The sequence below is a fragment of the Scyliorhinus torazame genome, unplaced genomic scaffold (assembly GCF_047496885.1).
Source record: "Scyliorhinus torazame isolate Kashiwa2021f unplaced genomic scaffold, sScyTor2.1 scaffold_40, whole genome shotgun sequence".
Classification (NCBI taxonomy): Eukaryota; Metazoa; Chordata; class Chondrichthyes; order Carcharhiniformes; family Scyliorhinidae; genus Scyliorhinus; species Scyliorhinus torazame.
This window is the reverse complement of record NW_027307767.1, coordinates 707501-732599: the sequence shown is the minus strand read 5'-3', so window position 1 is coordinate 732599 and position 25099 is coordinate 707501. Positions and strand designations below refer to the sequence as shown.

The window sequence follows — 25099 nt, the reverse complement described above, 5'->3', positions numbered from 1 at the left end:
TCACCCCTCCTAACCTTTTTGGTTACTAAGGGCAATTTGTCATGGCCAATCCACCTAACCCGCACGTCTTTGGACCGTGGGAGGAAATCGGAACACCCGGAGGAAATACACGCAGACACGGGGAGAACGTGCAGACTCCGCACAGACAGTGACCGAACCTGGGACCCTGGCGCTGTGAAGCCAAAGTGCTAATCACTTGTGCTACCGTGGTATTGATGAATTCCGGTTAGGGAGCTCGAGGATGTCAACCGTACCGACAACCTGCACGAGTGGAACGGATGCACACGCATAAATGAAGAATTGAATAAAGGAAGAAGATTGATTAGAATCTGATCCCAGGAGCCAGAAAGGTTCACTGACATTTTCTGATCCAGGGCAGGAGCATCTGGGATTCTGGCATATTAACTGGGAACTTAAATTTGGACATGTAGGCAACTCTACAGTTTAATCGTCACAGAAAACTGAGTCGACTATTGACGTGAACGAAACCAATGAACAAAACCAGATTAAGATTTTAATTCAGGTTTAAACAAGGAGAAGTGACAGTCTTTTCAAATGACCAATGAACTGAAGGTTGGTCTCTATATGAATCAATATGCGAGATCCAATGGGAATGCACCAGGATAACTTCAACCTCACCTTTTCTATTTGACTTGTTCCGCATTACCAGCAGCAGTGCGATCAACTCACAGATTAACTGGACTCCCAGGGTTATGCAGATCACTTCCGGGGTGTAAGTGGTTTCCGCTTTCTGACCTTAATGAAAGTTTAGAAGACGATTTAACACAGGGAAGCCAACTGATATTCTTTAATGTGTTTGAAGTTCTGAAGTCACACATATAATCTTAAGAAATTATCAACAACAAGAAAACATCAACAAGACTAGCGCTAATACGAATGATATGTGTTGGTAATAAGTACCTGCAGGTGTGGAAGAAGATCTCTGCGGTAATTCTGGGAATGAGGAATGTGTGATGCAAAAATAATGGACAACACGTTATGAATTTCCTTGAAATAAAACATGCGTTTTTAATTTCGTAAGAATTGTATTAAACACCACAAAGTGCAAGTACCCCGTCCCGCAGCAACGACCACCACACCTTATGCCGTACCCTTACCAGAACAAATCACATTGGCATCTTCCTTGTGATGGCAATCAGGTTGAGCTGCGGATGAGGATGGACAGTCAGAGAGAATGGATTCGCTTCCGGTGCACCTGACCTCATCGAGCCAGACAGCACCGTCACCCATGCCAAACGCGGCTCCACCTGGAGCCTGTAGAGCCAGGCCGCAACCCAGCTGCCTGCAGACAACTTCAGCATCGGCCATATCCCAGGAGTCATCACATACCGTGACCCAGCTGTTATTACACAATATCTCAACTCTCCCGGAACACCTGGTATTACCTCCAACCAGCCGCAACGTCAGCCCAGAATCTGGCAAAGAGATCAGTTATTATTATCGACATAATAAAAGCCAGAAATACAATTCAAACGATGTAGATAAAATACAAAATGGCAAATACCTGTTTGACCAGTGCATTGCCGTGAAATGTGGTGCTCCGGCTCTATCACATTGGATTCTGTTGCGAATAGAAACATGCTGATTCTATTAGATATCAATGTTTAAAATGACACCTGAACATCGATAAATGTATTTTCTTACCTGCTGAGAATTCTGACAACATCAGTTTGAAGCCCAACAAAGTGCAAGTGCAAAGTGGAATCACTAGTTTTTGGAGCGCAGCTACTTCATCAGGGAAGACTTCATCGCTCCCCTGATGAAGGAGCTGCGCTCCGAAAGTTAGTGATTCCAAATTGGACTTTAACCTGGTGTTGTAAGACTTCATACTGTTTCCAGCCCAGTCCCAGGCCGGCACTTTCACATAATTTTCTTACCTGAACAGACAACACCTGCATCTTCTCGGTGATGACAGTTGTGTTGGCCCCAGGGGTCTGACTGACACTGCCATAGTGTCGTCTCATGTGAACCACAGTCAATCTCATCGAGCCAAATAGGGCCGGATCCTTCACCGAATGACAAAGCCTCATAATTAATGGACACAAGGGGACCGCACTGTAACTGTTTACAGATCACTTCAGCATCGCGCTTGTCTGCATTGTCAGAACACAATGTTCCCCAGATCCCATTGTAAAATATTTCCACTCTTCCCTCACAGCGATGCTTTCCATTCACCAGCCGAAGCTCTTTGTGCTCTATGAATTAAACACAAACACACATGAAGTTAGATTGATTGGTGAATGTTGAATCTACATTGAGTCACCCTGTACGAATTTCAGTAGTTGTGTTCAGCATTTGCCTTCATTACGTCAGAGGGAATCCGTGCCAGGGGAATAGATAGAGTAGACAGTCAGAGACTTTTTCCCCGGGTGGAACAAACCATTACAAGGGGACATAAATTTAAGGTGAATGGTGGAAGATATACGGGGGATATCAGAGGTAGGTTCTTTACCCAGAGAGTAGTGGGGGCATGGAATGCACTGCCTGTGGAAGTAGTTGAGTAGGAAACATTAGGGACCTTCAAGCAGCTATTGGATAGGTACATGGATAACGGTAAAATGATATAGTGTAGATGATTTGTTCTTAAGGGTAGCACGATAGCATTGTGGATAGCACAATTGCTTCACAGCTCCAGGGTTGGGTCACTGTCTGTGCGGAGTCTGCACATCCTCCCCGTGTGTGCATGGGTTTCCTCCGGGTGCTCCGGTTTCCTCCTACAGTCCAAAGTTGTGCAGGTTAGGTAGATTGACCATGATAAATTGCCCTTAGTGTCCAAAATTGGTTGGGTGGAAGTATTGACCTTGGGTAGGGTGCTCTTTCCAAGAGCCGGTGCAGAATCGACGGGCCGAATGGCCTCCTTCTGCACTGTAAATTCTATGATAACCTATGATAATCGGTAACAGCAAATTAGCTGAAATTCAATTATATGATCAAGAATGATCGGCACAGATCCCCTCAACAAACATTTGCACGACCTCCCGCCGTTGATGATTTGAAAACCTTGTAGGACGGTTAGCCGGGGAATGCTGTGAAAATCGGCAGGGTGATTATCAACATGATTTCGCCCAGGCTCGACACTCTGACCTATTAGTAGAACTTGTTGAAAAATGTTTGCAAAACAATGGTAACTTTGGCGAGCAAAATTTTGGACGTGGTTTGCGCCTGTAGTCATGAAAGTGTAACATTGACATCGGCCATTTGGACCTTCAATCGGAAAAATTATGGCAAGCTGTAACTGAGGAAATTGAGATGTATATTCAAGGCACAAATGCACAAAATACACAAAAACAATAATAGACACCAAAGGACCGGTTAATTGTGATTTTCTTTGTGGCGCTATTAAAGTGGCTTCATACTCATTGGACAATAACAGTCGACATTCTGTAGAGCCAATGCATATAGTCATACAGAAGGATCAATCACCGCCCCCCCTCCCCCCGCCACCACCAATTAGTGGAGTTAAATCTATCTTAAGTATGAAAACATTGGAATTTCGTATGAAAACATTTGCGCACTGCCCAGAGAATACGATGAAATTAGGACTTGGAACATGTAATCTTCGGGAAGAATGGTGCCGATGTGTTTGAGGAGAGCTTAGAACAGTACACAGGAGAGACAATGAGGAACAGAAGGAAACATCGACAGGGGTTTATTAAGTGATCTTTTGGGGATACAGGGGTGCACATGGGACGATCCAAATTGCCAGTTTATCTTCTCTTTCTGCTTACTTTCTCTCTATCTCTCTCACTGTAATTCACTAAAATATCTTGTGGAAGAATTTTCACTGGGCACTGAAGAATATTCAGCGATTGAGATCACATTTACCTGAGCACATGACCTTCACATCTTCTTTATGACTGCAGTCATGACTTCCCCATGATGCGTTGGGGCAATCCCAGAGGAAAGATTCGTTCCCGAAGCAATCCAGCTCATTCAACCAAATTGGCCCAGTGCCTGGTCCACAAGAAGCAGGAAGTGTCAGCTGCAATGCATCTCCACAACCCAACTGTTTGCAAACCAGTCGAGCGTCGGTTACATCCCAGGAATCATCACAAACTGTGCCCCATTTCTCATTGTAATAAACCTCAACACGGCCAGCACATGGACTTCCACCGTCCGAAAGTCTTAGCTGCTTGTGTTCTGAGAGAAAGAAATACAGTAAAACATGTTATTCCTCATGTGTAGTTCATCATTCAATTTGAACGATATGATGTGCAGCTCAACTATTTCTGATCCGTCTCTGACATTTGAATGGATAGATTCCACAGGCCATCTATCTAGACTTACCGAAAAGAAAGAATGCAGAATGTACAAACATTTCTAATGTCCCTCCACCTGTCCTCGGTGATGTTTTGTTTTCCATTTTGTCTCTGTGCGCTGATTTCTTTTAAAATTTTTTTAGAGTACTCAATTCATTTTTTTCGAATTAAGTAGCAATTTAGCATGTCCAATCCTCCTAGCCTGCACATCTTTGGGTTGGGGGGGAGGGGGGGAAACCCACGCAAACACGGGGAGAATGTGCAAACTCCACACGGACAGTGACCCAGAGCCGGGATCGAACCTGGGACCTCGGCACCGTGAGGCTGTAGAGCTAACCACTGCGCCACCTTTCTGCCCTTGTGGTCTGAATTCTGTATGCACAGTTTTACCAGCAACTGCATGTGTTCTTATTAATCACGCCACTTACACTGTTTTGATTTAACAATTTGCAATGTTCCTTGTTGCTGCGCATTTCTGTCACGGGAACTCCACTTGATCTCTCCACTCACTAATTCAAATTGGCATAATCAGAAATTTCTCAAAATATACAGCATCTGTGAAGAGAGAACGGGAGCTGACCTTTCAGGCCGTGACCTTCTCTAGAAACCCAACCCATCTACTGCTGAGAGGCAGAGCCTTAACGTTATATACTGGGGGGGGGGGGGGGTCGTGATAGCTTGGTAAATGGAGAGAGTATTTACACTTAGTGGAGAATCTAGCACTGTGTGGATATTTTAAATTAAGTGCAATCCACGTATCTGACTGAAGTTCACGAGTCGTTGAGAATTTCTATCTGTAAGATTAAAGAAGCGGAGTGTTTGTATTTTTTATGACAGAGGTAGATTCAATCTTGATAAACAAGGAGGTGAAACGGTATACAAAGAACAAAGAACAAAGAAATGTACAGCACAGGAACAGGCCCTTCGGCCCTCCAAGCCCGTGCCGATCATGCTGCCCGACTAAACTACAATCTTCTACATTTCCTGGGTCCGTATCCTTCTATTCCCATCCTATTCATATATTTGTCAAGATGCCCCTTAAATGTCCCTATCGTCCCTGCTTCCACTACCTCCTCCGGTAGCGAGTTCCAGGCACCCACTACCCTCTGCGTAAAAAACTTGCCTCGTACATCTACTCTAAACCTTGCCCCTCTCACCTTAAACCTATGCCCCCTAGTAATTGACCCCTCTACCCTGGGGAAAAGCCTCTGACTATCCACTCTGTCTATGCCCCTCATAATTTTGTATACCTCTATCAGGTCGCCCCTCAACCTCCTTCGTTCCAGTGAAAACAAACCGAGTTTATTCAATCGCTCCTCAAAGCTTATGCCCTCCATACCAGGCAACATTCTGGTAAATCTCTTCTGCACCCTCTCTAAAGCCTCCACATCCTTCTGGTAGTGTGGCGACCAGAATTGAACACTATACTCCAAGTGTGGCCTAACTAAGGTTCTAGACAGCTGCAACATGACTTGCCAATTCTTATACTCAATGCCCCGGCCAATGAAGGCAAGCATGCCGTATGCCTTCTTGACTACCTTCTCCACCTGTGTTGCCCCTTTCAATGACCTGTGGACCTGTACTCCTAGATCTCTTTGACTTTCAATACTCTTGAGGGTTCTACCATTCACTGTATATTCCCTACCTGCATTAGACCTTCCAAAATGCATTACCTCACATTTGTCCGGATTAAACTCCATCTGCCATCTCTCCACCCAAGTCTCCAGACAATCTAAATCCTGCTGTATCCTCAGACAGTCCTCATCGCTATCCGCAATTCCACCAACCTTTGTGTCGTCTGCAAACTTACTAATCAGACCAGTTACATTTTCCTCCAAATCATTTATATATACTACAAAGAGCAAAGGTCCCAGCACTGATCCCTGTGGAACACCACTGGTCACAGCCCTCCAATTAGAAAAGCATCCCTCCATTGCTACTCTCTGCCTTCTATGGCCTAGCCAGTTCTGTATCCACCTTGCCAGCTCACCTCTGATCCCGTGTGACTTCACCTTTTGTACTAGTCTACCATGAGGGACCTTGTCAAAGGCCTTACTGAAGTCCATATAGACAACATCTACTGCCCTACCTGCATCAATCATCTTAGTGACCTCCTCGAAAAACTCTATCAAGTTAGTGAGACACGACCTCCCCTTCACAAAACCATGCTGCCTCTCACCAATACGTCCACTGGCTTCCAAATGGGAGTAGATCCTGTCTCGAAGAATTCTCTCCAGTAAGTTCCCTACCACTGAAGTAAGGCTCACCGGCCTGTAGTTCCCAGGATTATCCTTGCTACCCTTCTTAAACAGAGGAACAACATTGGCTATTCTCCAGTCCTCCGGGACATCCCCTGAAGACAGCGAGGATCCAAAGGTATCTGGAGAGGCAGGTGGCTGCAATCAGATCATTATTGATCTTATTGAATGTCAGCGCGGGCTTGATAGTCTGTGTAGCCGACTCCTCCTAATTGGTCTGTCCGCATGTTTGACTGAAATTCCGCTGAAAAGTGCGGGGAAGGGTAAGGGGCTGGGGGGGGGGGGGGGGGGTGGTGATGGAGAGATAGAGGAGAGAAGTAGAGACAATGAGCGGAAGAAAGGGAGAGAGACAAAGATCGAAGAGAGAGAGAATGAGAGAGCGAGAGATCGAGAGAGCGGGAGATAGAGAGAGAGAGCGAGAGAGAGAGAGTGAGAGCGAGGGACACACAGAGAGTGAGGGACACACAGAGAGCGAGGGGCACACAGAGAGCGAGGGACACACAGAAAGCGAGGGACACACAGAGAACGAGGGACACACACAGAGAGCGAGGGACACACACAGTGCGAGGGACACACACAGAGAGCGAGGGACACACAGAGAGTGAGGGACACACAGAGAGCGAGGGACACACAGAGAGTGAGGGACACTCAGAGAGCGAGGGACACACAGTGAGCGAGGAACACACACAGAGAGCGAGGGACACACACAGAGAGCGAGGGACACACACAGAGAGCGAGGGGCACACAGAGAGCGAGGGACACACAGAGAGCGAGGGACACACAGAGATTGAGGGACACACAGAGCAAGGGACACACAGAGGGCGAGGGACACAGAGAGCGAGGGGTGCACAGAGAGCGAGGGACACACACAGAGAGCGAGGGACGCACAGAGAGCTAGGGACACACAGAGAGCGAGGGCACAGAGAGCGAGGGGTGCACAGAGAGCGAGGGACACAGGCATAGAGCGAGGGACACACAGAGAGCGAGGGACACACAGAGAGTGAGGGGCACACAGAGAGTGAGGGGCACACAGAGAGCGAGGGACACACAGAGCGAGGCGCACACAGAGAGCGAGGGGCACACAGAGAGCGAGGGACTCACAGAGAGGGAGGGACACAGAGACCGAGGGGTGCACAGACAGCGAGGGACAAAACAGAGAGCGAGGGACACACAGATAGCGAGGGACACACAGAGAGCGAGGGACGCACAGAGAGTGAGGGACGCATAGAGAGCGAGGGACACACAGAGAGCGCGGGATACACAGAGAGCGAGGGACACACTGAGAGCGAGGGACGCACAGAGAGCGAGGGAAGCACAGAGAGCGAGGGACGCACAGAACGAGGGACACACAGAGAGCGAGGGACACACAGAGAGCGTGGGACACACAGAGAGCGAGGGACACACAGAGAGCGAGGGACACACTGAGAGCGAGGGACGCACAGAGAGCTAGGGACACACAAGGAGCGAGAAACACACACAGAGAGTAAGGGACGCACAGAGAGCGAGGGACACAGAGAGTGAGGGGAGTACAGAGAGAGGGACGCACAGAGCGAGGGACACAGAGAGCGAGGGACACATAGAGCGAGGCACACAGAGAGCGAGGGACACAGCGAGCAAGGGGTGCACAGAGAGCGAGGGACACACACAGAGAGTGAGGGACACACAGAGAGTGAGGGACACACAGAGAGCGAGGGACACACAGAGAGCGAGGGACGCACAGAGAGCGAGGGACACACAGAGGGTGAGGGACACAGAGAGCGAGGGGTGCACAAGAGCGAGGGACACACACATAGAGCGAGGGACTACACAGAGAGCAAGGGACACACAGAGAGTGAGGGGCACACAGAGAGCGAGGGGCACACAGAGAGCGAGGGACACACAGAGCGAGGGGCACACAGAGAGCGAGGGGCACACAGAGAACGAGGGCCACACAGAGAGGGAGGGACACAGAGAGCGAGGGGTGCACAAAGAGCGAGGGACACACACAGAGAGCGAGGGACACACAGAGAGCAAGGGACACACAGAGAGCGAGGGACACACAGAGAGCGAGGGACACACAGAGAGCGAGGTACGCACAGAGAGCGAGGGACACACAGAGAGCATGGGACACACAGAGAGCGAGGGACACACAGAGAGCGAGGGACACACTGAGAGCGAGGGACGCACAGAGAGCGATGGACGCACAGAGAGCGAGGGCCGCACAGAACGAGGGTCACACAGAGAGTGAGGGACGCAGAGAGAGCGAGGGCGCACAGAGAGCGAAGGGTGCACAGAGAGCGAGGGACACACACAGAGAGCGAGGGACGCACAGAGAGCTAGGGACACACAAGGAGCGAGGAACACACACAGAGAGTAAGGGACACACAGAGAGCGAGGGACACCGAGAGTGAGGGGTGCACAGAGAGCGATGACACGCACAGAGCGAGGGACACACAGAGAGCGAGGAACACACAGAGAGCGTGAAACACACAGAGAGCGAGGGACACACAGAGAGCGAGGGACACACTGAGAGCGAGGGACGCACAGAGAGCGAGGGACGCACAGAGAGCGAGGAACGCACAGAACGAGGGACACACAGAGAGCGAGGGACGCAGAGAGAGCGAGGGACGCACAGAGAGCGAGGGACAAACAGAGAGCGAGGGACAAACAGAGAGCGAGGGACACACAAAGAGCGCGGGACACACAGAGAGCGAGGGATGCAGAGAGAGCGAGGCACGCACAGAGAGCGAGGGACAAACAGAGAGCGAGGGACGCACATAGAGCGAGGAACGCACAGAACGAGGGACACACAGAGAGCGAGGGACGCAGAGAGAGCGAGGGACGCACAGAGAGCGAGGAAGAAACAGAGAGCGAGGGACAAACAGAGAGCGAGGGACACACAGAGAGCGAGGGACACACAGAGAGCGAAGGACAAACAGAGAGCGAGGGACAAACAGAAAGCGAGGGACACACAGAGAACGAGGGTCACACAGAGAGTGAGGGACGCAGAGAGAGCGAGGGCGCACAGAGAGCGAAGGACACACACAGAGAGCGAGGGACGCACAGAGAGCTAGGGACACACAAGGAGCGAGGAACACACACACAGAGTAAGGGACACACAGAGAGCGAGGGACACCGAGAGTGAGGGGTGCACAGAGAGCGATGACACGCACAGAGCGAGGGACACACAGAGAGCGAGGAACACACAGAGAGCGTGAAACACACAGAGAGCGAGGGACACACAGAGAGCGAGGGACACACTGAGAGCGAGGGACGCACAGAGAGCGAGGGACGCACAGAGAGCGAGGAACGCACAGAACGAGGGACACACAGAGAGCGAGGGACGCAGAGAGAGCGAGGGACGCACAGAGAGCGAGGGACAAACAGAGAGCGAGGGACAAACAGAGAGCGAGGGACACACAAAGAGCGCGGGACACACAGAGAGCGGGGGATGCAGAGAGAGCGAGGCACGCACAGAGAGCGAGGGACAAACAGAGAGCGAGGGACGCACATAGAGCGAGGAACGCACAGAACGAGGGACACACAGAGAGCGAGGGACGCAGAGAGAGCGAGGGACGCACAGAGAGCGAGGAAGAAACAGAGAGCGAGGGACAAACAGAGAGCGAGGGACACACAGAGAGCGAGGGACACACAGAGAGCGAAGGACAAACAGAGAGCGAGGGACAAACAGAAAGCGAGGGACACACAGAGAACGAGGGACGCACAGAGAGCGAGGGACACACAGAGAGCGAGGGACACACAGAGAGCGAGGGACAGTAATTCAATCCAAATTGTTTCTTTATAAATTCTAATCTCAGGAATTAACATCAGAAGATTTCAGTGAAAAATCTGTCCGCGAACAACAAGTAAAATATGAAGTGAAACTTTGCAATGAGCTTTGTTTGTCTGGCCAGGAATCTTCTCTCAAAATGGGAGCAGAAATGAAGTTGTGTTTAACTCACATTCGGTGATTTCTTGCTGGTTTTTACTCATTCTATGGAAAGCCTTCCTAAGGCGACAGACGAATGGTCATTCCAAACAGGTCAGAAATTCAGAGGGAACAAATGTCAAACAAAGACAGAAATAAGGACAGGACATTGTTGAATCTGTTGTTATCTGCTGAATTAACATAACCATAGACAGGACAAGTGTTACCTTTGCAGACACAGGAAACACACCGAGGGGGACATTCCTGACAGAAAGTCGGGGGTGGAGACTGCACACAGGTCACTGAGGAGATCTCAGTCCAAACTGTTTCTAATCATTTCCCAACACTATTTAAAATTATGATTCAATCCTATTGGGAGGGGAGTGAGTGAGCGAGAGATATGGCAGATGCAGTATAACATGGATAAATGTGAGGTTTTGCACTTGGGTAGAAAAAATAAGAACGTCCCTGTCTAATAATTACATTGAATCCATTTTTTTCCGGCCTGCTCAGTGAACAACACTGGTGTGGGGAAGGCCAAGGTTTAGCTGAAGTCACATTCTGTGTGTGTGGGGCTGAGCAGCAAGGAGATCAGCATCTCTTGTCACTCATTTACATGTCAATAGAGAGCTGTCCTCTGAGACAGACATTCCACACATGGCAGAGACTAGGGGCGGAGTCTGCTCACAGCTCACTGAGGATATATCTGTGTCTGAGGGACTTCAGTTCACAAACCAAAAACCCACGACACTGAAAACATTACCCCTCTGCTTCAGTGTATGTGTGTGTGTGTGTCGCTGGGTGTGTCAATCTGTCTGTTTTGAGCTGTGCATTTTGGGTGTTGACCTGTTGCAGCTTGGCTCGAGATTGGAAATGTTGGACTCCTGTTGTGCTGTTTTGTATATTTTTTTTTAATGTCCCTGTTATTGTCTTTATAACCAATTTTATCTCCTTTTTTTCTCCAGAGGCATCTTTATTTGGAAAACTGGAAGGAGGTCGGGAATCCTGTGAGGAGGACGAGGGAGTGTGAATTCTTCCCGAGGGAGCGCTGGCTGAGGCCTGTTCCGCAGGCTTCACCCGGGTTATTACCCTGACTGAGGTTTATTTTTAATATTGGAGGGATCAAAGAGAGTGAGGGAGGGAGACATAAATATGTCTAAGAGGGATAGAGAGACAGCGAGAAACACAAGAGAAGGGGATTTTCACAGTAACTTCATTGCAGTATTAATGTAAGCCTAATTGTGACAATAAAAAGATTTTGAGTATTAATTGTCTCTCAATCTTTTTAAACCTCTGGTTGAAAGCTGTAACTTATTTGTAGTCGGATGTTGCTGAGGAGTTGTAAAACTGAAAAGGGGACCCTGGGCTCTCGCTGTATTAAATAGTTTCAGTCTTTTCCAGTGGTTTAGTTTATTTTCTCCTTTTCCCCAGGAATTTGAATTTTGAAAGACTGCAATGTGAGCAGGAATCTTTGGACAAAGGCTATTCTCCAGAGGACAAGTGGATGGACTGAGGCCTACTCCACAGGCCGCACTCACGTGAGTTGTCTCTTTATTGCCACCCCGGCCTTGCACTTAGACACAAACACATTAAACCTTTGGTGGGCGGCAAAGAGTAAAATACAAATCTGGAATATGAAGCTGTCTAATTTTGTTCCAAAATGACAGGGGTTATATTAATTCTGAGCATCCCAGGGGTGGGGGTGCCGGGGGTGGGGGGTCATTTCACTGTTTCAGCCAATCTCTGCAATCTGGTAGAGAGAGCGAGAGAAATCTCAAATCAGAAACTCTCAACTCAATTTTGAAAGTGGTCATCATTTGTTGGGCTCTCCCTGTGCACAGGTTGCCTGCAGAATTCACAAAATTAACGATCGTGGGGTCACTTTTAAAATGAATCCATTGACTGTAAAGTAATCTCGATTGCCCGGAATTAAAGTCCCTTAACTTGAAGCGGGTATAATTCTGGAATGAAGCCTGTGTTTTAGGCCGAGACACAAGTTTTTTTTTTAGAAAATACAGCCCACGATGTTGTGCCGAACCTTTGTCCTAGAGTAATCATAGATTATCATTGAATTTACAGTGCAGAAGGAGGCCATTCGGCCCTTTGAGTCTGCACCGGCTCTTGGAAAGAGCACCCTACCCAAACTCAACACCTCCACCCAACACAAAGGGCAATTTTGGACACTAAGGGCAATTTTTCATGGCCAATCCACCTAACCTGCACATCTTTGGACTGTGGGAGGAAACCGGAGCACCCGGAGGAAACCCACGCAGACACGGGGAGGATGTGCAGACTCCGCACAGACAGTGATCCAAGCCGGAATCGAACCTGGGACCCTGGAGCTGTGAAGCAATTGTGCTATCCACAATGCTACCGTGCTGCCCTTAAGAATAAATAAATCTACACTATATCATTTAACCGTAATCCATGTAACTATCCAATAGCTGCTTGAAGGCCCCTAATGTTTCCGATTCAACTACTTCCACAGGCAGTGCATTCCCTGCCCCCACTACTCTCTGGGTAAAGAACCTACCTCTGACATCCTTCCTATATCTTCCACCTTTCACCTTAAATTTATGTCCCCTTGCAATGGTTTGTTCCACCCGGGGAAAAAGTCTCTGACTGTCTACTCTTATCTATTCCCCTGATCATCTTATAAACCTCTACCAAGTCGCCCCTCATCCTTCTCCATTCTAATGAGAAAAGGCCTAGCACCCTCAACCTTTCCTCGTAAGACCTACTCTCCATTCCAGGCAACATCCTGGTAAAGTATGAGGGTGTAATTAAATTCGCAGGTCATTTGAATTCAGTTTGCTGTGGTTATGAATGTTGGATTCCTGTGTGTGACCCTGTCTCTCTTTCTTTCTCCTTCCCAACTATTAGAATGATAGTGAGAAAGAGAGAGAGAGTACAGAAAGAGTGTGGGGCTGGGGGGTAATGGAGATTAGAGAGAGGGAGAGGAGAAAGAAAGAGGGTGGAGGGAGAGGGAGGTCGTGAAAAAGAGAGGCTTTCTCTCCCTTTCTGTCTTCGTTCCATTCTTGCCTCTCTCTCTTTCCATCTCCTCTGCTTTCTGCCACTATCTGTTCATTTCTCTCCAGCTTTTTAGTGTCTCTTTCAACCTTTAATCGAAGAAAACCACCCCACAAACTGCAATGGTGAGTCTCATCACATCTTTCTGGGGCTACCCTGATTAGGGAAATAAATAGAAATAAATGCTGGGAGGGTGATGAGGGATAACGAGGGAGACAGAAATATGAATGAGAGGGATAGAGAGACCGAATGAGATAACGAGAGAGAGAGAGAGAAAGAGAAACACAAGGACAGTGTCCCATCGGTTAGGTCCAGATTGCTGCCACTGTGGGATCTTGCTGTTCACTCACAGGCCTGTGGCCTTTGCCCGCGCAGCAACAGTGACCACAACTCTTACAATAAAATTGCTCTCCCAGTGTTTGCGTGGGTTTCGCCCCCACAACCCAAAGATGTGCAGGTTCGGTGGACTGGCCACACGGAATTGTCCCTTAATTGGAAAAAATGAATTGGGCACTCAAAATTTATAAAAATAAATAAATAAATCTACAGTCCCTATTTCTTTGAAAAAAACAATGAAATAGCTCACAGACTGCAAAGTGGGTTTGAAGGTCTCGAATGTTAAAGTTTTAAACTTGAGTGGTTGCGAACGAGGGAGTTAATGAACCCTTCCTGCTGCACTGACGGGATATTCAGCCAGATCTCATAGCCGCTGAGAGAGAAATCCACCATCAGAAACTCAGAACTCAATTTGGAAAGTGTCACCATTTTGGGGATCTCCCCGTACACAAGTTGCCTGCAGAATTCTGGAAATGAACCAACAGTGGGGTCACTTTAATAATGAATCCATCGACTGTAAAGTAATCTCGAATTATAGTCCTTTAATTTGAAGCGGGGATAATTCTGGAATAAAGCCTGTGTTTTAGGCCGAGATTTAAATGTGAGGGTGAAATGAAATTGACAGGGGGCCATTTGAATTCAGTTTGCTGTGGTAGTGATTGTTGGATTCCTGTGTGTGACCCTCTCAGTCTCACCCTCCCTCTCAGTCTCTCACCCTCTCAGTCTCTCTCCCTCCCAGCCTCTCTCACCATCTCAATCTCTCTCCATTCAGCCTCTCTCTCCCTCTCAGTGTCTCTCTCCCTCTCAGCCTCTCAATCTCTCTCCCTCTCAGCCTCTCTCTCCCTCTCAGTCTCTCTCTCCCTCTCAGTCTCTCTCCCTCTCAGCCTCTCCCTCCCTCTCAGTCTCTCTCTCCCTCTCAGTCTCTCTCCCTCTCAGTCTCTCCCTCTCCCTCTCAGTCTCTCTCTTCCTCTCAGTCTCTCACCCTCTCAGTCTCTCTCTCCCTCTCAGCCTCTCTCACCCTCTCAATCTCTCTCCCTCTCAGCCTCTCTCTACCTCTCAGTCTCTCCCTCCCTCTCAGTTTCTCTCCCTCTCAGTCTCTCTCCCTCTCAGCCTCTCTCTCCCTCTCAGTCTCTCTCTCCCTCTCAGTCTCTCTCCCTCTCAGTCTCTCTCTCCCACTCAGTCTCTCTATCCATCTCAGCCTCTCAGTCCCTCTCAGCCTCTCTCTCCCTCTCAGTCTCTCCCTCCCTCTCAGTCTCTCTCCCTCTCAGTCTCTCTTTCCCTCTCAGCCTCTCTCTCCCTCTCAGTCTCTCTCTCCCTCTCAGTCTCTCTCCCTCTCAGTCTCTCTCTCCCACTCAGTCTCTCTATCCATCTCAGCCTCTCAGTCCCTCTCAGCCAACTCTCCCTCTCAGTCTCTCTCACCCTCTCAATCTCTCTCTCCCTCTCAGTCTCTCTCTCCCTCTCAGACTCTCTCTCCCACTCAGTCTCTCTATCCCTCTCAGCCCCTCTCAGCCTCTCTCTCCCTCTCAGTCTCTCTCACCCTCTCAGTCTCTCACTCCCTCTCAGCCTCTCTCCCTCTCAGCCTCTCTCTCCCTCTCAGCCTCTCTCTCCCTCTCAGTCTCTCTCTCCCTCTCAGTCTCTCTCCCTCTCAGCCTCTCTCACCCTCTCAGTCTCTCTCCCTCTCAGCCTCTCTCTCCCTCTCAGTCTCTCTCTCCCTCTCAGTCTCTCTCTCACTCTCAGTCTCTCTCCCTCTCAGTCTCTCTCACCCTCTCAGTCTCTTCCACCCTCTCAGTCTCCCTCACCCTCTCAGTCCCTTTCACCCTCTGTCTCCCTCAACCTCTCAGCATCTCTCCCTCTCAGCCTCTGAGTCCCTTCCAGTCTCTCTCTCCCTCTCAGCCTATCACCCTCTCAGCCTCTCTCTCCCTCTCAGTCTCTCACCCTCTCAGTCTCCCTCACCCTCTCAGCCTCTCTCCCTCTCAGCCTCTCAGTCCCTCTCAGTCTCTCTCTCCCTCTCATCCTCTCTCCCTCTCAGCCTCTCTCACCCTCTCAGCCTCTCAGTCTCTCAGTCTCTCTCCCTCTCAGTCTTTCACTCCCTCTCAGTCTCTCTCACCCTCTCAGCCTCTCTCTCCCTCTCAGTTTCACTCACCCTCTCAGTCTCTCTCTCCCTCTCAGCCTTTCTCTCCCTCTCAGTCTCTCAGTCTCTCTCTCACCCTCTCAGTCTCTCTCTCCCACTCAGTCTCTCACCCGCTCAGTCTCTCAGTTTCTCTCTCCCTCTCAGCCTCTCTCACCCTCTCAGTCTCTCACCCTCTCAGTCTCTCTCCCTCTCAGTCTCTCTCCCTCTCAGCCTCTCTCTCCCTCTCAGCCTCTCTCACCCTCTCAGTCTCTCACCCTCTCAGTCTCTCTCCCTCTCAGTCTCTCTCCCTCTCAGCCTCTCTCACCCTCTCAGTCTCTCACCCTCTCAGTCTCTCTCTCACTCTCAGCCTTTCTCACCCTCTCAGTCTCTCCCTCTCAGTCGCTCTCCCTCTCAGTCTCTCTCCCTCTCAGCCTCTCTCACCCTCTCAGTCTCTCTCTCCCTCTCAGTCTCCCTCACCCGCTCAGCCTCTCTCACCCTCTCAGTCTCTCTCTCCCTCAGTCTATCTCTCTCTCTCAGTCTCTCTCACCCTCTCAGTCTCTCCCTCTCAGTCTCTCTCTCCCTCTCAGTCTCTCTCCCCCTCTCACCCTCTCAGTCTCTCTCTCACCCTCTCAGTCTCTCTCTCCCTCTCAGTCTCTCTCTCTCCCTCTCAGTCTCTCTCCCTCTCAGTCTCTCTCCCTCTCAGCTCTCTCACCCTCTCAGTCTCTCTCACCCTCTCAGTCTCTCTCTCACCCTCTCAGACTCTCTCTCCCTCTCAGTCTATCTCTCTCCCTCTCAGTCTCTCTCCCTCTCAGTCTCTCTCCCTCTCACCCTCTCAGTCTCTCCCTCTCAGTCTCTCTCCCTCTCAGTCTCTCTCTCCCTCTCAGTGCCTCTCTCCCTCTCAGTCTCTCTCCCTCTCAGTCTCCCTCCCTCTGTCTCTGTGCCAGTTTCTCATTCTGTCTCTCTCTCTGACTGCCGGTCCCTGTTTGTCTGTCTCTCTCTCCCTCTCAGTCTCTCACCCTCTCAGCCTTTCTCCCTCTCAGTCTCTCTCCCCTTCACAGCCTCTCTCCCCCTCTCAGTCTCTCACCCTCTCAGCCTTTCTCCCTCTCAGTCTCTCCCCCCTCTCAGTCTCTCTCCCCCTCTCAGCCTCTCTCCCTCTCACCCCCTCTCAGTCTCGTACCCTCTCAGTCTCTCTCTCCCTCTCAGCCTCTCTCATCCTCTCACTCTCTCCCCCTCTCAGCCTCCCTCACCCCCTCAGTCTCTCTCACCCTCTCAGTCTCTCTCCCTCTCAGCCTCTCTCCCTCTCACCCCCTCTCAGCCTCTCTCACCCTCTCAGTCTCTCTCTCCCTCCCAGCCTCTCTCCCTCTCAGTCTCTCTCCCACTCAGCCTTCCTCACGCTCAGTCTCTCTCACCCTCTCAGTCTCTCTCCCTCTCAGCCTCTCACCCTCTCAGTCTCTCTCCCTCTCAGCCTCTCACCCTCTCTCCCTCTCAGTCTCTCTCCCTCTCAGCCTCTCTCCCTCTCAGCCTCTCTCACCCTCTCAGTCTCTCTCTCTCCCTCTCAGTCTCTCTCTCCCTCTCAGTCTCTCTCAACCTCTCAGCCTATCTCACCATTTCAGTCTCTCTCCCTCCCAGTCTCTCTCTTCCTCTCAGTCTCTCTCCCTCACTCACTCTCTCTCTCCTTATCAGTCTCTCTCCCTCTCTGTCTCTCTCACCATCACTGTCTCTCTCTCCCTCTCAGTCTCTCTCCCTCTCAGCCTCTCTCACCCTCTCAGTCTCTCTCTCACCCTCTCAGTCTCTCTCACCCTCTCAGCCTCTCTCCCTCTCAGTCTCTCTCACCCTTTCAGTCTCTCTCACACTCTCAGCCTCTCTCCCTCTCAGTCTCTCTCACCCTCTCAGTCTCTCTCCCTCTCAGTCTCTCTCACCCTCTCAGTCTCTCTCCCTCTATGTCTCTCTCTCCCTCTCAGTCTCTCTCCCTCTCAGTCTATCGCCCTCTCAGTCTCTCTCACCCTCTCAGTCTCTCTCCCTCTCCGTCTCTCTCTCCCTCTCAGTCTCTCTCCCTCTCAGTCTCTACCTCTCCGTCTCTCTCGCCATCTCAGTCTCTCTCCCTCTCAGCCTTTCTCTCCCTCTAAGCCTCTTTCCCTCTCAGCCTTTCTCTCCCTCTCAGCCTTTCTCTCCCTCTCAGTCTCTCTCTCCCTCTCAGTCTCTCTCGCCCTCTCAGTCTCTCTCCCTCTCAGCCTTTCTCTCCCTCTAAGCCTCTTTCCCTCTCAGCCTTTCTCTCCCTCTCAGCCTTTCTCACCCTCTCAGCCACTCTCACCCTCTCAGCCTCTGTCCCTCTCAGTCTCTCTCACCCTCAGTCTCTCTCTCCCTCTCAGTCTCTCTCCCTCTCAGTCTCTCTCCTTCTCAGTCTCTCTCCCTCTGAGTCTCTCTCCCTCTCAGCCTCTCTCTCCCTCTCAGTCTCTCTCTCCCTCTCAGTCTCTCTCTCCCTCTCAGTCTCACTCCCTCTCAGTCTCTCTCTCCCACTCAGTCTCTCTATCCCTCTCAGCCTCTCAGTCCCTCTCAGCCTCTCTCCCTCTCAGTCTCTCTCTCCCTCTCAGTCTCTCTCCCTCTCAGCCTCTCTCTCCCTCTCAGTCTCTCTCCCACTCAGCCTCTCTCTCCCTCTCAGTCTCTCTCTCCCTCTCAGTCTCTCTCTCACTCTCAGTCTCTCTCCCTCTCAGTCTCTCTCACCCTCTCAGTCTCTTCCACCCTCCCAGTCTCCCTCACCCTCTCAGTCCCTTTCACCCTCTGTCTCCCTCACCCTCTCAGCCTCTCTCCCTCTCAGCCTCTGAGTCCCTTTCAGTCTCTCTCTCCCTCTCAGCCTATCTCCCTCTCAGCCTCTCTCTCCCTCTCAGTCTCTCACCCTCTCAGTCTCCCTCACCCTCTCAGCCTCTCTCCCTCTCAGCCTCTCAGTCCCTTTCAGTCTCTCTCTCCCTCTCATCCTCTCTCCCTCTCAGCCTCTCTCACCCTCTCAGCCTCTCCCCCTCTCAGTCTCTCTCCCTCTCAGTCTTTCACTCCCTCTCAGTCTCTCTCAATCTCTCAGCCTCTCTCTCCCTCTCAGTCTCTCTCACCCTCTCAGTCTCTCTCTCCCTCTCAGCCTTTCTCACCCTCTCAGTCTCTCTCTCTCCCTCTCAGCCTCTCTCACCCTCTCAGTCTCTCTCTCCCTCTCAGTCTCCCTCACCCTCTCAGCCTCTCTCACCCTCTCAGTCTCTCTCTCCCTCAGTCTATCTCTCTCTCTCAGTCTCTCTCACCCTCTCAGTCTCTCCCTCTCAGTCTCTCTCTCCCTCTCAGTCTCTCTCCCCCTCTCACCCTCTCAGTCTCTCTCTCACCCTCTCAGTCTCTCTCTCCCTCTCAGTCTCTCTCTCTCCCTCTCAGTCTCTCTCCCTCTCAGTCTCTCTCCCTCTCAGCTCTCTCACCCTCTCAGTCTCTCTCACCCTCTCAGTCTCTCTCTCACCCTCTCAGACTCTCTCTCCCTCTCAGCCTCTCTCTCCCTCTCAGTCTCTCTCTCCCTCTCAGTCTCTCTCTCCCTCTCAGTCTCACTCCCTCTCAGTCTCTCTCTCCCACTCAGTCTCTCTATCCCTCTCAGCCTCTCAGTCCCTCTCAGCCTCTCTCCCTCTCAGTCTCTCTCTCCCTCTCAGTGTCTCTCCCTCTCAGCCTCTCTCTCCCTCTCAGCCTCTCTCACCCTCTCAGTCTCTCTTCCACTCAGCCTCTCTCTCCCTCTCAGTCTCTCTCTCCCTCTCAGTCTCTCTCTCACTCTCAGTCTCTCTCCCTCTCAGTCTCTCTCACCCTCTCAGTCTCTTCCACCCTCCCAGTCTCCCTCACCCTCTCAGTCCCTTTCACCCTCTGTCTCCCTCACCCTCTCAGCCTCTCTCCCTCTCAGCCTCTGAGTCCCTTTCAGTCTCTCTCTCCCTCTCAGCCTATCTCCCTCTCAGCCTCTCTCTCCCTCTCAGTCTCTCACCCTCTCAGTCTCCCTCACCCTCTCAGCCTCTCTCCCTCTCAGCCTCTCAGTCCCTCTCAGTCTCTCTCTCCCTCTCATCCTCTCTCCCTCTCAGCCTCTCTCACCCTCTCAGCCTCTCCCCCTCTCAGTCTCTCTCCCTCTCAGTCTTTCACTCCCTCTCAGTCTCTCTCAATCTCTCAGCCTCTCTCTCCCTCTCAGTCTCTCTCACCCTCTCAGTCTCTCTCTCCCTCTCAGCCTTTCTCACCCTCTCAGTCTCTCTCTCCCTCTCAGCCTCTCTCACCCTCTCAGTCTCTCTCTCCCTCTCAGTCTCCCTCACCCTCTCAGCCTCTCTCACCCTCTCAGTCTCTCTCTCCCTCAGTCTATCTCTCTCTCTCAGTCTCTCTCACCCTCTCAGTCTCTCCCTCTCAGTCTCTCTCTCCCTCTCAGTCTCTCTCCCCCTCTCACCCTCTCAGTCTCTCTCTCACCCTCTCAGTCTCTCTCTCCCTCTCAGTCTCTCTCTCTCCCTCTCAGTCTCTCTCCCTCTCAGTCTCTCTCCCTCTCAGCTCTCTCACCCTCTCAGTCTCTCTCACCCTCTCAGTCTCTCTCTCACCCTCTCAGACTCTCTCTCCCTCTCAGTCTCTCTCTCTCCCTCTCAGTCTCTCTCCCTCTCAGTCTCTCTCCCTCTCACCCTCTCAGTCTCTCCCTCTCAGTCTCTCTCCCTCTCAGTCTCTCTCTCCCTCTCAGTGCCTATCTCCCTCTCAGTCTCTCTCTCCCTCTCAGTCTCCCTCCCTCTGTCTCTGTGCCAGTTTCTCATTCTGTCTCTCTCTCTGACTGCCGGTCCCTGTCTGTCTGTCTCTCTCCCCCTCTCAGTCTCTCACCCTCTCAGCCTTTCTCCCTCAGTCTCTCTCCCCTTCACAGCCTCTCTCCCCCTCTCAGTCTCTCACCCTCTCAGCCTTTCTCCCTCTCAGTCTCTCCCCCCTCTCAGTCTCTCTCCCCCTCTCAGCCTCTCTCCCTCTCACCCCCTCTCAGTCTCTTACCCTCTCAGTCTCTCTCTCCCTCTCAGCCACTCTCACCCTCTCACTCTCTCCCCCTCTCAGCCTCCCTCACCCCCTCAGTCTCTCTCACCCTCTCAGTCTCTCTCCCTCTCAGCCTCTCTCCCTCTCACCCCCTCTCAGCCTCTCTCACCCTCTCAGTCTCTCTCACCCTCTCAGTCTCTCTCTCCCTCCCAGCCTCTCTCCCTCTTAGTCTCTCTCCCACTCAGCCTCCCTCACGCTCAGTCTCTCTCACCCTCTCAGTCTCTCTCTCCCTCTCAGTCTCTCTCCCTCTCAGCCTCTCTCCCTCTCAGCCTCTCTCACCCTCGCAGTCTCTCTCTCTCCCTCTCAGTCTCTCTCTCCCTCTCAGTCTCTCTCAACCTCTCAGCCTATCTCACCATTTCAGTCTCTCTCCCTCCCAGTCTCTCTCTTCCTCTCAGTCTCTCTCCCTCACTCACTCTCTCTCTCCTTATCAGTCTCTCTCCCTCTCTGCCTCTCTCACCATCACTGTCTCTCTCTCCCTCTCAGTCTCTCTCCCTCTCAGCCTCTCTCACCCTCTCAGTCTCTCTCTCACCCTCTCAGTCTCTCTCACCCTCTCAGCCTCTCTCCCTCTCAGTCTCTCTCACCCTTTCAGTCTCTCTCACACTCTCAGCCTCTCTCCCTCTCAGTCTCTCTCACCCTCTCAGTCTCTCTCCCTCTCAGTCTCTCTCACCCTCTCAGTCTCTCTCCCTCTCTGTCTCTCTCTCCCTCTCAGTCTCTCTCCCTCTCAGTCTATCGCCCTCTCAGTCTCTCTCACCCTCTCAGTCTCTCTCCCTCTCCGTCTCTCTCTCCCTCTCAGTCTCTCTCCCTCTCAGTCTCTCCCTCTCCGTCTCTCTCGCCCTCTCAGTCTCTCTCCCTCCCAGCCTTTCTCTCCCTCTAAGCCTCTCTCCCTCTCAGCCTTTCTCTCCCTCTCAGCCTTTCTCTCCCTCTCAGTCTCTCTCTCCCTCTCAGTCTCTCTCTCACCCTCTCAGCCACTCTCACCCTCTCAGCCTCTGTCCCTCTCAGTCTCTCTCACCCTCAGTCTCTCTCTCCCTCTCAGTCTCTCTCCCTCTCAGTCTCTCTCCCTCTCAGTCTCTCTCCCTCTGAGTCTCTCTCCCTCTCAGCCTCTCTCTCCCTCTCAGTCTCTCTCTCCCTCTCAGTCTCTCTCTCCCTCTCAGTCTCACTCCCTCTCAGTCTCTCTCTCCCACTCAGTCTCTCTGTCCCTCTCAGCCTCTCAGTCCCTCTCAGCCTCTCTCTCCCTCTCAGTCTCTCTCTCCCTCTCAGTATCTCTCCCTCTCAGCCTCTCTCACCCTCTCAGTCTCTCTCCCACTCAGCCTCTCTCTCCCTCTCAGTCTCTCTCTCCCTCTCAGTCTCTCTCTCACTCTCAGTCTCTCTCCCTCTCAGTCTCTCTCACCCTCTCAGTCTCTTCCACCCTCTCAGTCTCCCTCACCCTCTCAGTCCCTTTCACCCTCTGTCTCCCTCACCCTCTCAGCCTCTCTCACTCTCAGCCTCGTAGTCCCTTTCAGTCTCTCTCTCCCTCTCAGCCTATCTCCCTCTCAGCCTCTCTCTCCCTCTCAGTCTCTCACCCTCTCAGTCTCCCTCACCCTCTCAGCCTCTCTCCCTCTCAGCCTCTCAGTCCCTCTCAGTCTCTCTCTCCCTCTCATCCTCTCTCCCTCTCAGCCTCTCTCACCCTCTCAGCCTCTCCCCCTCTCAGTCTCTCTCCCTCTCAGTCTTTCACTCCCTCTCAGTCTCTCTCAATCTCTCAGCCTCTCTCACCCTCTCAGTGTCTCTCCCTCTCAGTCTCTCTCACCCTCTCAGTCTCTCTCTCCCTCTCAGCCTTTCTCTCCCTCTCAGTCTCTCAGTCTCTCTCACCCTCTCAGTCTCTCTCTCCCACTCAGTCTCTCACCCGCTCAGTCTCTCAGTCTCTCTCTCCCTCTCAGCCTCTCTCACCCTCTCAGTCTCTCACCCTCTCAGTCTCTCTCTCCCTCTCAGCCTCTCTCACCCTCTCAGTCTCTCTCTCCCTCTCAGTCGCTCTCCCTCTCAGTCTCTCTCCCTCTCAGCCTCTCTCACCCTCTCAGTCTCTCTCTCCCTCTCAGTCTCCCTCACCCTCTCAGCCTCTCTCACCCTCTCAGTCTCTCTCTCCCTCAGTCTATCTCTCTCTCTCAGTCTCTCTCACCCTCTCAGTCTCTCCCTCTCAGTCTCTCTCTCCCTCTCAGTCTCTCTCCCCCTCTCACCCTCTCACCATCTCAGTCTCTCTCTCACCCTCTCAGTCTCTCTCTCCCTCTCAGTCTCTCTCTCTCCCTCTCAGTCTCTCTCCCTCTCAGTCTCTCTCCCTCTCAGCTCTCTCACCCTCTCAGTCGTTCTCACCCTCTCAGTCTCTCACCCTCTCAGTCTCTCTCACCCTCTCAGTCTCTCTCTCACCCTCTCAGACTCTCTCTCCCTCTCAGTCTATCTCTCTCCCTCTCAGTCTCTCTCCCTCTCAGTCTCTCTCCCTCTCACCCTCTCAGTCTCTCCCTCTCAGTCTCTCTCCCTCTCAGTCTCTCTCTCCCTCTCAGTGCCTCTCTCCCTCTCAGTTTCTCTCCCTCTCAGTCTCTCTCCCTCTGTCTCTGTGCCAGTTTCTCATTCTGTCTCTCTCTCTGACTGCCGGACCCTGTCTGTCTGTCTCTTTCCCCCTCTCAGTCTCTCACCCTCTCAGCCTTTCTCCCTCCCAGTCTCTCTCCCCTTCTCAGCCTCTCTCCCCCTCTCAGTCTCTCACCCTCTCAGCCTTTCTCCCTCTCAGTCTCTCCCCCCTCTCAGTCTCTCTCCCCCTCTCAGCCTCTCTCCCTCTCACCCCCTCTCAGTCTCTCACCCTCTCAGTCTCTCTCTCCCTCTCAGCCTCTCTCACCCTCTCACTCTCTCCCCCTCTCAGCCTTCCTCACCCCCTCAGTCTCTCTCACCCTCTCAGTCTCTCTCCCTCTCAGCCTCTCTCCCTCTCACCCCCTCTCAGCCTCTCTCACCCTCTCAGTCTCTCTCACCCTCTCAGTCTCTCTCTCCCTCCCAGCCTCTCTCCCTCTCAGTCTCTCTCCCACTCAGCCTCCCTCACCCTCAGTCTCTCTCACCCTCTCAGTCTCTCTCTCCCTCTCAGTCTCTCTCCCTCTCAGCCTCTCTCCCTCTCAGCCTCTCTCACCCTCTCAGTCTCTCTCTCTCCCTCTCAGTCTCTCTCTCCCTCTCAGTCTCTCTCAACCTCTCAGCCTCTCTCACCATTTCAGTCTCCCTCCCTCCCAGTCTCTCTCTCCCTCTCAGTCTCTCTCCCTCACTCACTCTCTCGCTCCTTATCAGTCTCTCTCCCTCTGTCTCTCTCACCATCACTGTCTCTCTCTCCCTCTCAGTCTCTCTCCCTCTCAGCCTCTCTCACCCTCTCAGTCTCTCTCTCTCCCTCTCAGTCTCTCTCTCCCTCTCAGTCTCTCTCAACCTCTCAGCCTCTCTCACCATTTCAGTCTCTCTCCCTCCCAGTCTCTCTCTCCCTCTCAGTCTCTCTCTTTCACTCACTCTCTCTCTCCTTATCAGTCTCTCTCCCTCTGTCTCTCTCACCATCACTGTCTCTCTCTCCCTTTCAGTCTCTCTCCCACTCAGCCTCCCTCACCCTCAGTCTCTCTCACCCTCTCAGTCTCTCTCTCCCTCTCAGTCTCTCTCCCTCTCAGCCTCTCTCCCTCTCAGCCTCTCTCACCCTCTCAGTCTCTCTCTCCCTCTCAGTCTCTCTCTCCCTCTCAGTCTCTCTCACCATTTCAGTCTCTCTCCCTCCCAGTCTCTCTCTCCCTCTCAGTCTCTCTCCCTCACTCACTCTCTCTCTCCTTATCAGTCTCTCTCCCTCTGTCTCTCTCACCATCACTGTCTCTCTCTCCCTCTCAGTCTCTCTCCCTCTCAGTCTCTCTCACCCTCTCAGCCTCTCTCCCTCTCAGTCTCTCTCACCCTTTCAGTCTCTCTCACACTCTCAGCCTCTCTCCCTCTCAGTCTCTCTCACCCTCTCAGTCTCTCTCCCTCTCAGTCTCTCTCACCCTCTCAGTCTCTCTCCCTCTCTGTCTCTCTCTCCCTCTCAGTCTCTCTCCCTCTCAGTCTCTCTCACCCTCTCAGTCTCTCTCCCTCTCCATCTCTCTCTCCCTCTCAGTCTCTCTCCCTCTCAGTC

General features: G+C 52.0%; 1 protein-coding gene and 1 long non-coding RNA gene across 4 annotated transcripts in view; one reads left to right on the top strand and one right to left on the bottom strand.

Moving 5' to 3' along the window:
• Positions 1 to 514: 514 nt before the first annotated feature.
• Positions 515 to 4384, bottom strand: LOC140405553 (antigen WC1.1-like). Its single transcript, XM_072494115.1, has 7 exons — positions 4309 to 4384; positions 3847 to 4161; positions 1899 to 2216; positions 1526 to 1582; positions 1119 to 1436; positions 922 to 954; positions 515 to 756 (listed from the first exon to the last, which is right to left on the bottom strand). The coding sequence occupies exons 1-7, from the start codon at positions 4382 to 4384 to the stop codon at positions 515 to 517; spliced, it is 1359 nt and encodes a 452-aa protein (XP_072350216.1).
• A 6762-nt stretch (positions 4385 to 11146) lies between these two features.
• The window catches only part of LOC140405552 (uncharacterized), a 691865-nt gene continuing 677912 nt past the window's right edge, over positions 11147 to 25099 (top strand). The window contains exons 1-3 of one of the 3 annotated variants that reach the window (XR_011938649.1): positions 11147 to 11246; positions 11411 to 11544; positions 11877 to 11983. This is a non-coding gene — a long non-coding RNA (uncharacterized lncRNA). Of the gene's footprint in view, positions 11247 to 11329; positions 11545 to 11876; positions 11984 to 25099 lie in introns of those variants that run through there. The other 2 variants (XR_011938647.1, XR_011938648.1) reach the window with 2 other exon arrangements.

Coding starts and splice junctions, on each gene's coding strand:
- LOC140405553 (XM_072494115.1), bottom strand. CDS start 4,384: ATGGAAAACAAAACATCACCGAGGACAGGTGGAGGGACATTAGAAATG. Junction 4,162..4,308: donor TTCTGCATTCTTTCTTTTCG/GTAAGTCTAGAT, acceptor TCTTTCTCTCAG/AACACAAGCAGCTAAGACTT. Junction 757..921: donor ATCTTCTTCCACACCTGCAG/GTACTTATTACC, acceptor ACTTTCATTAAG/GTCAGAAAGCGGAAACCACT.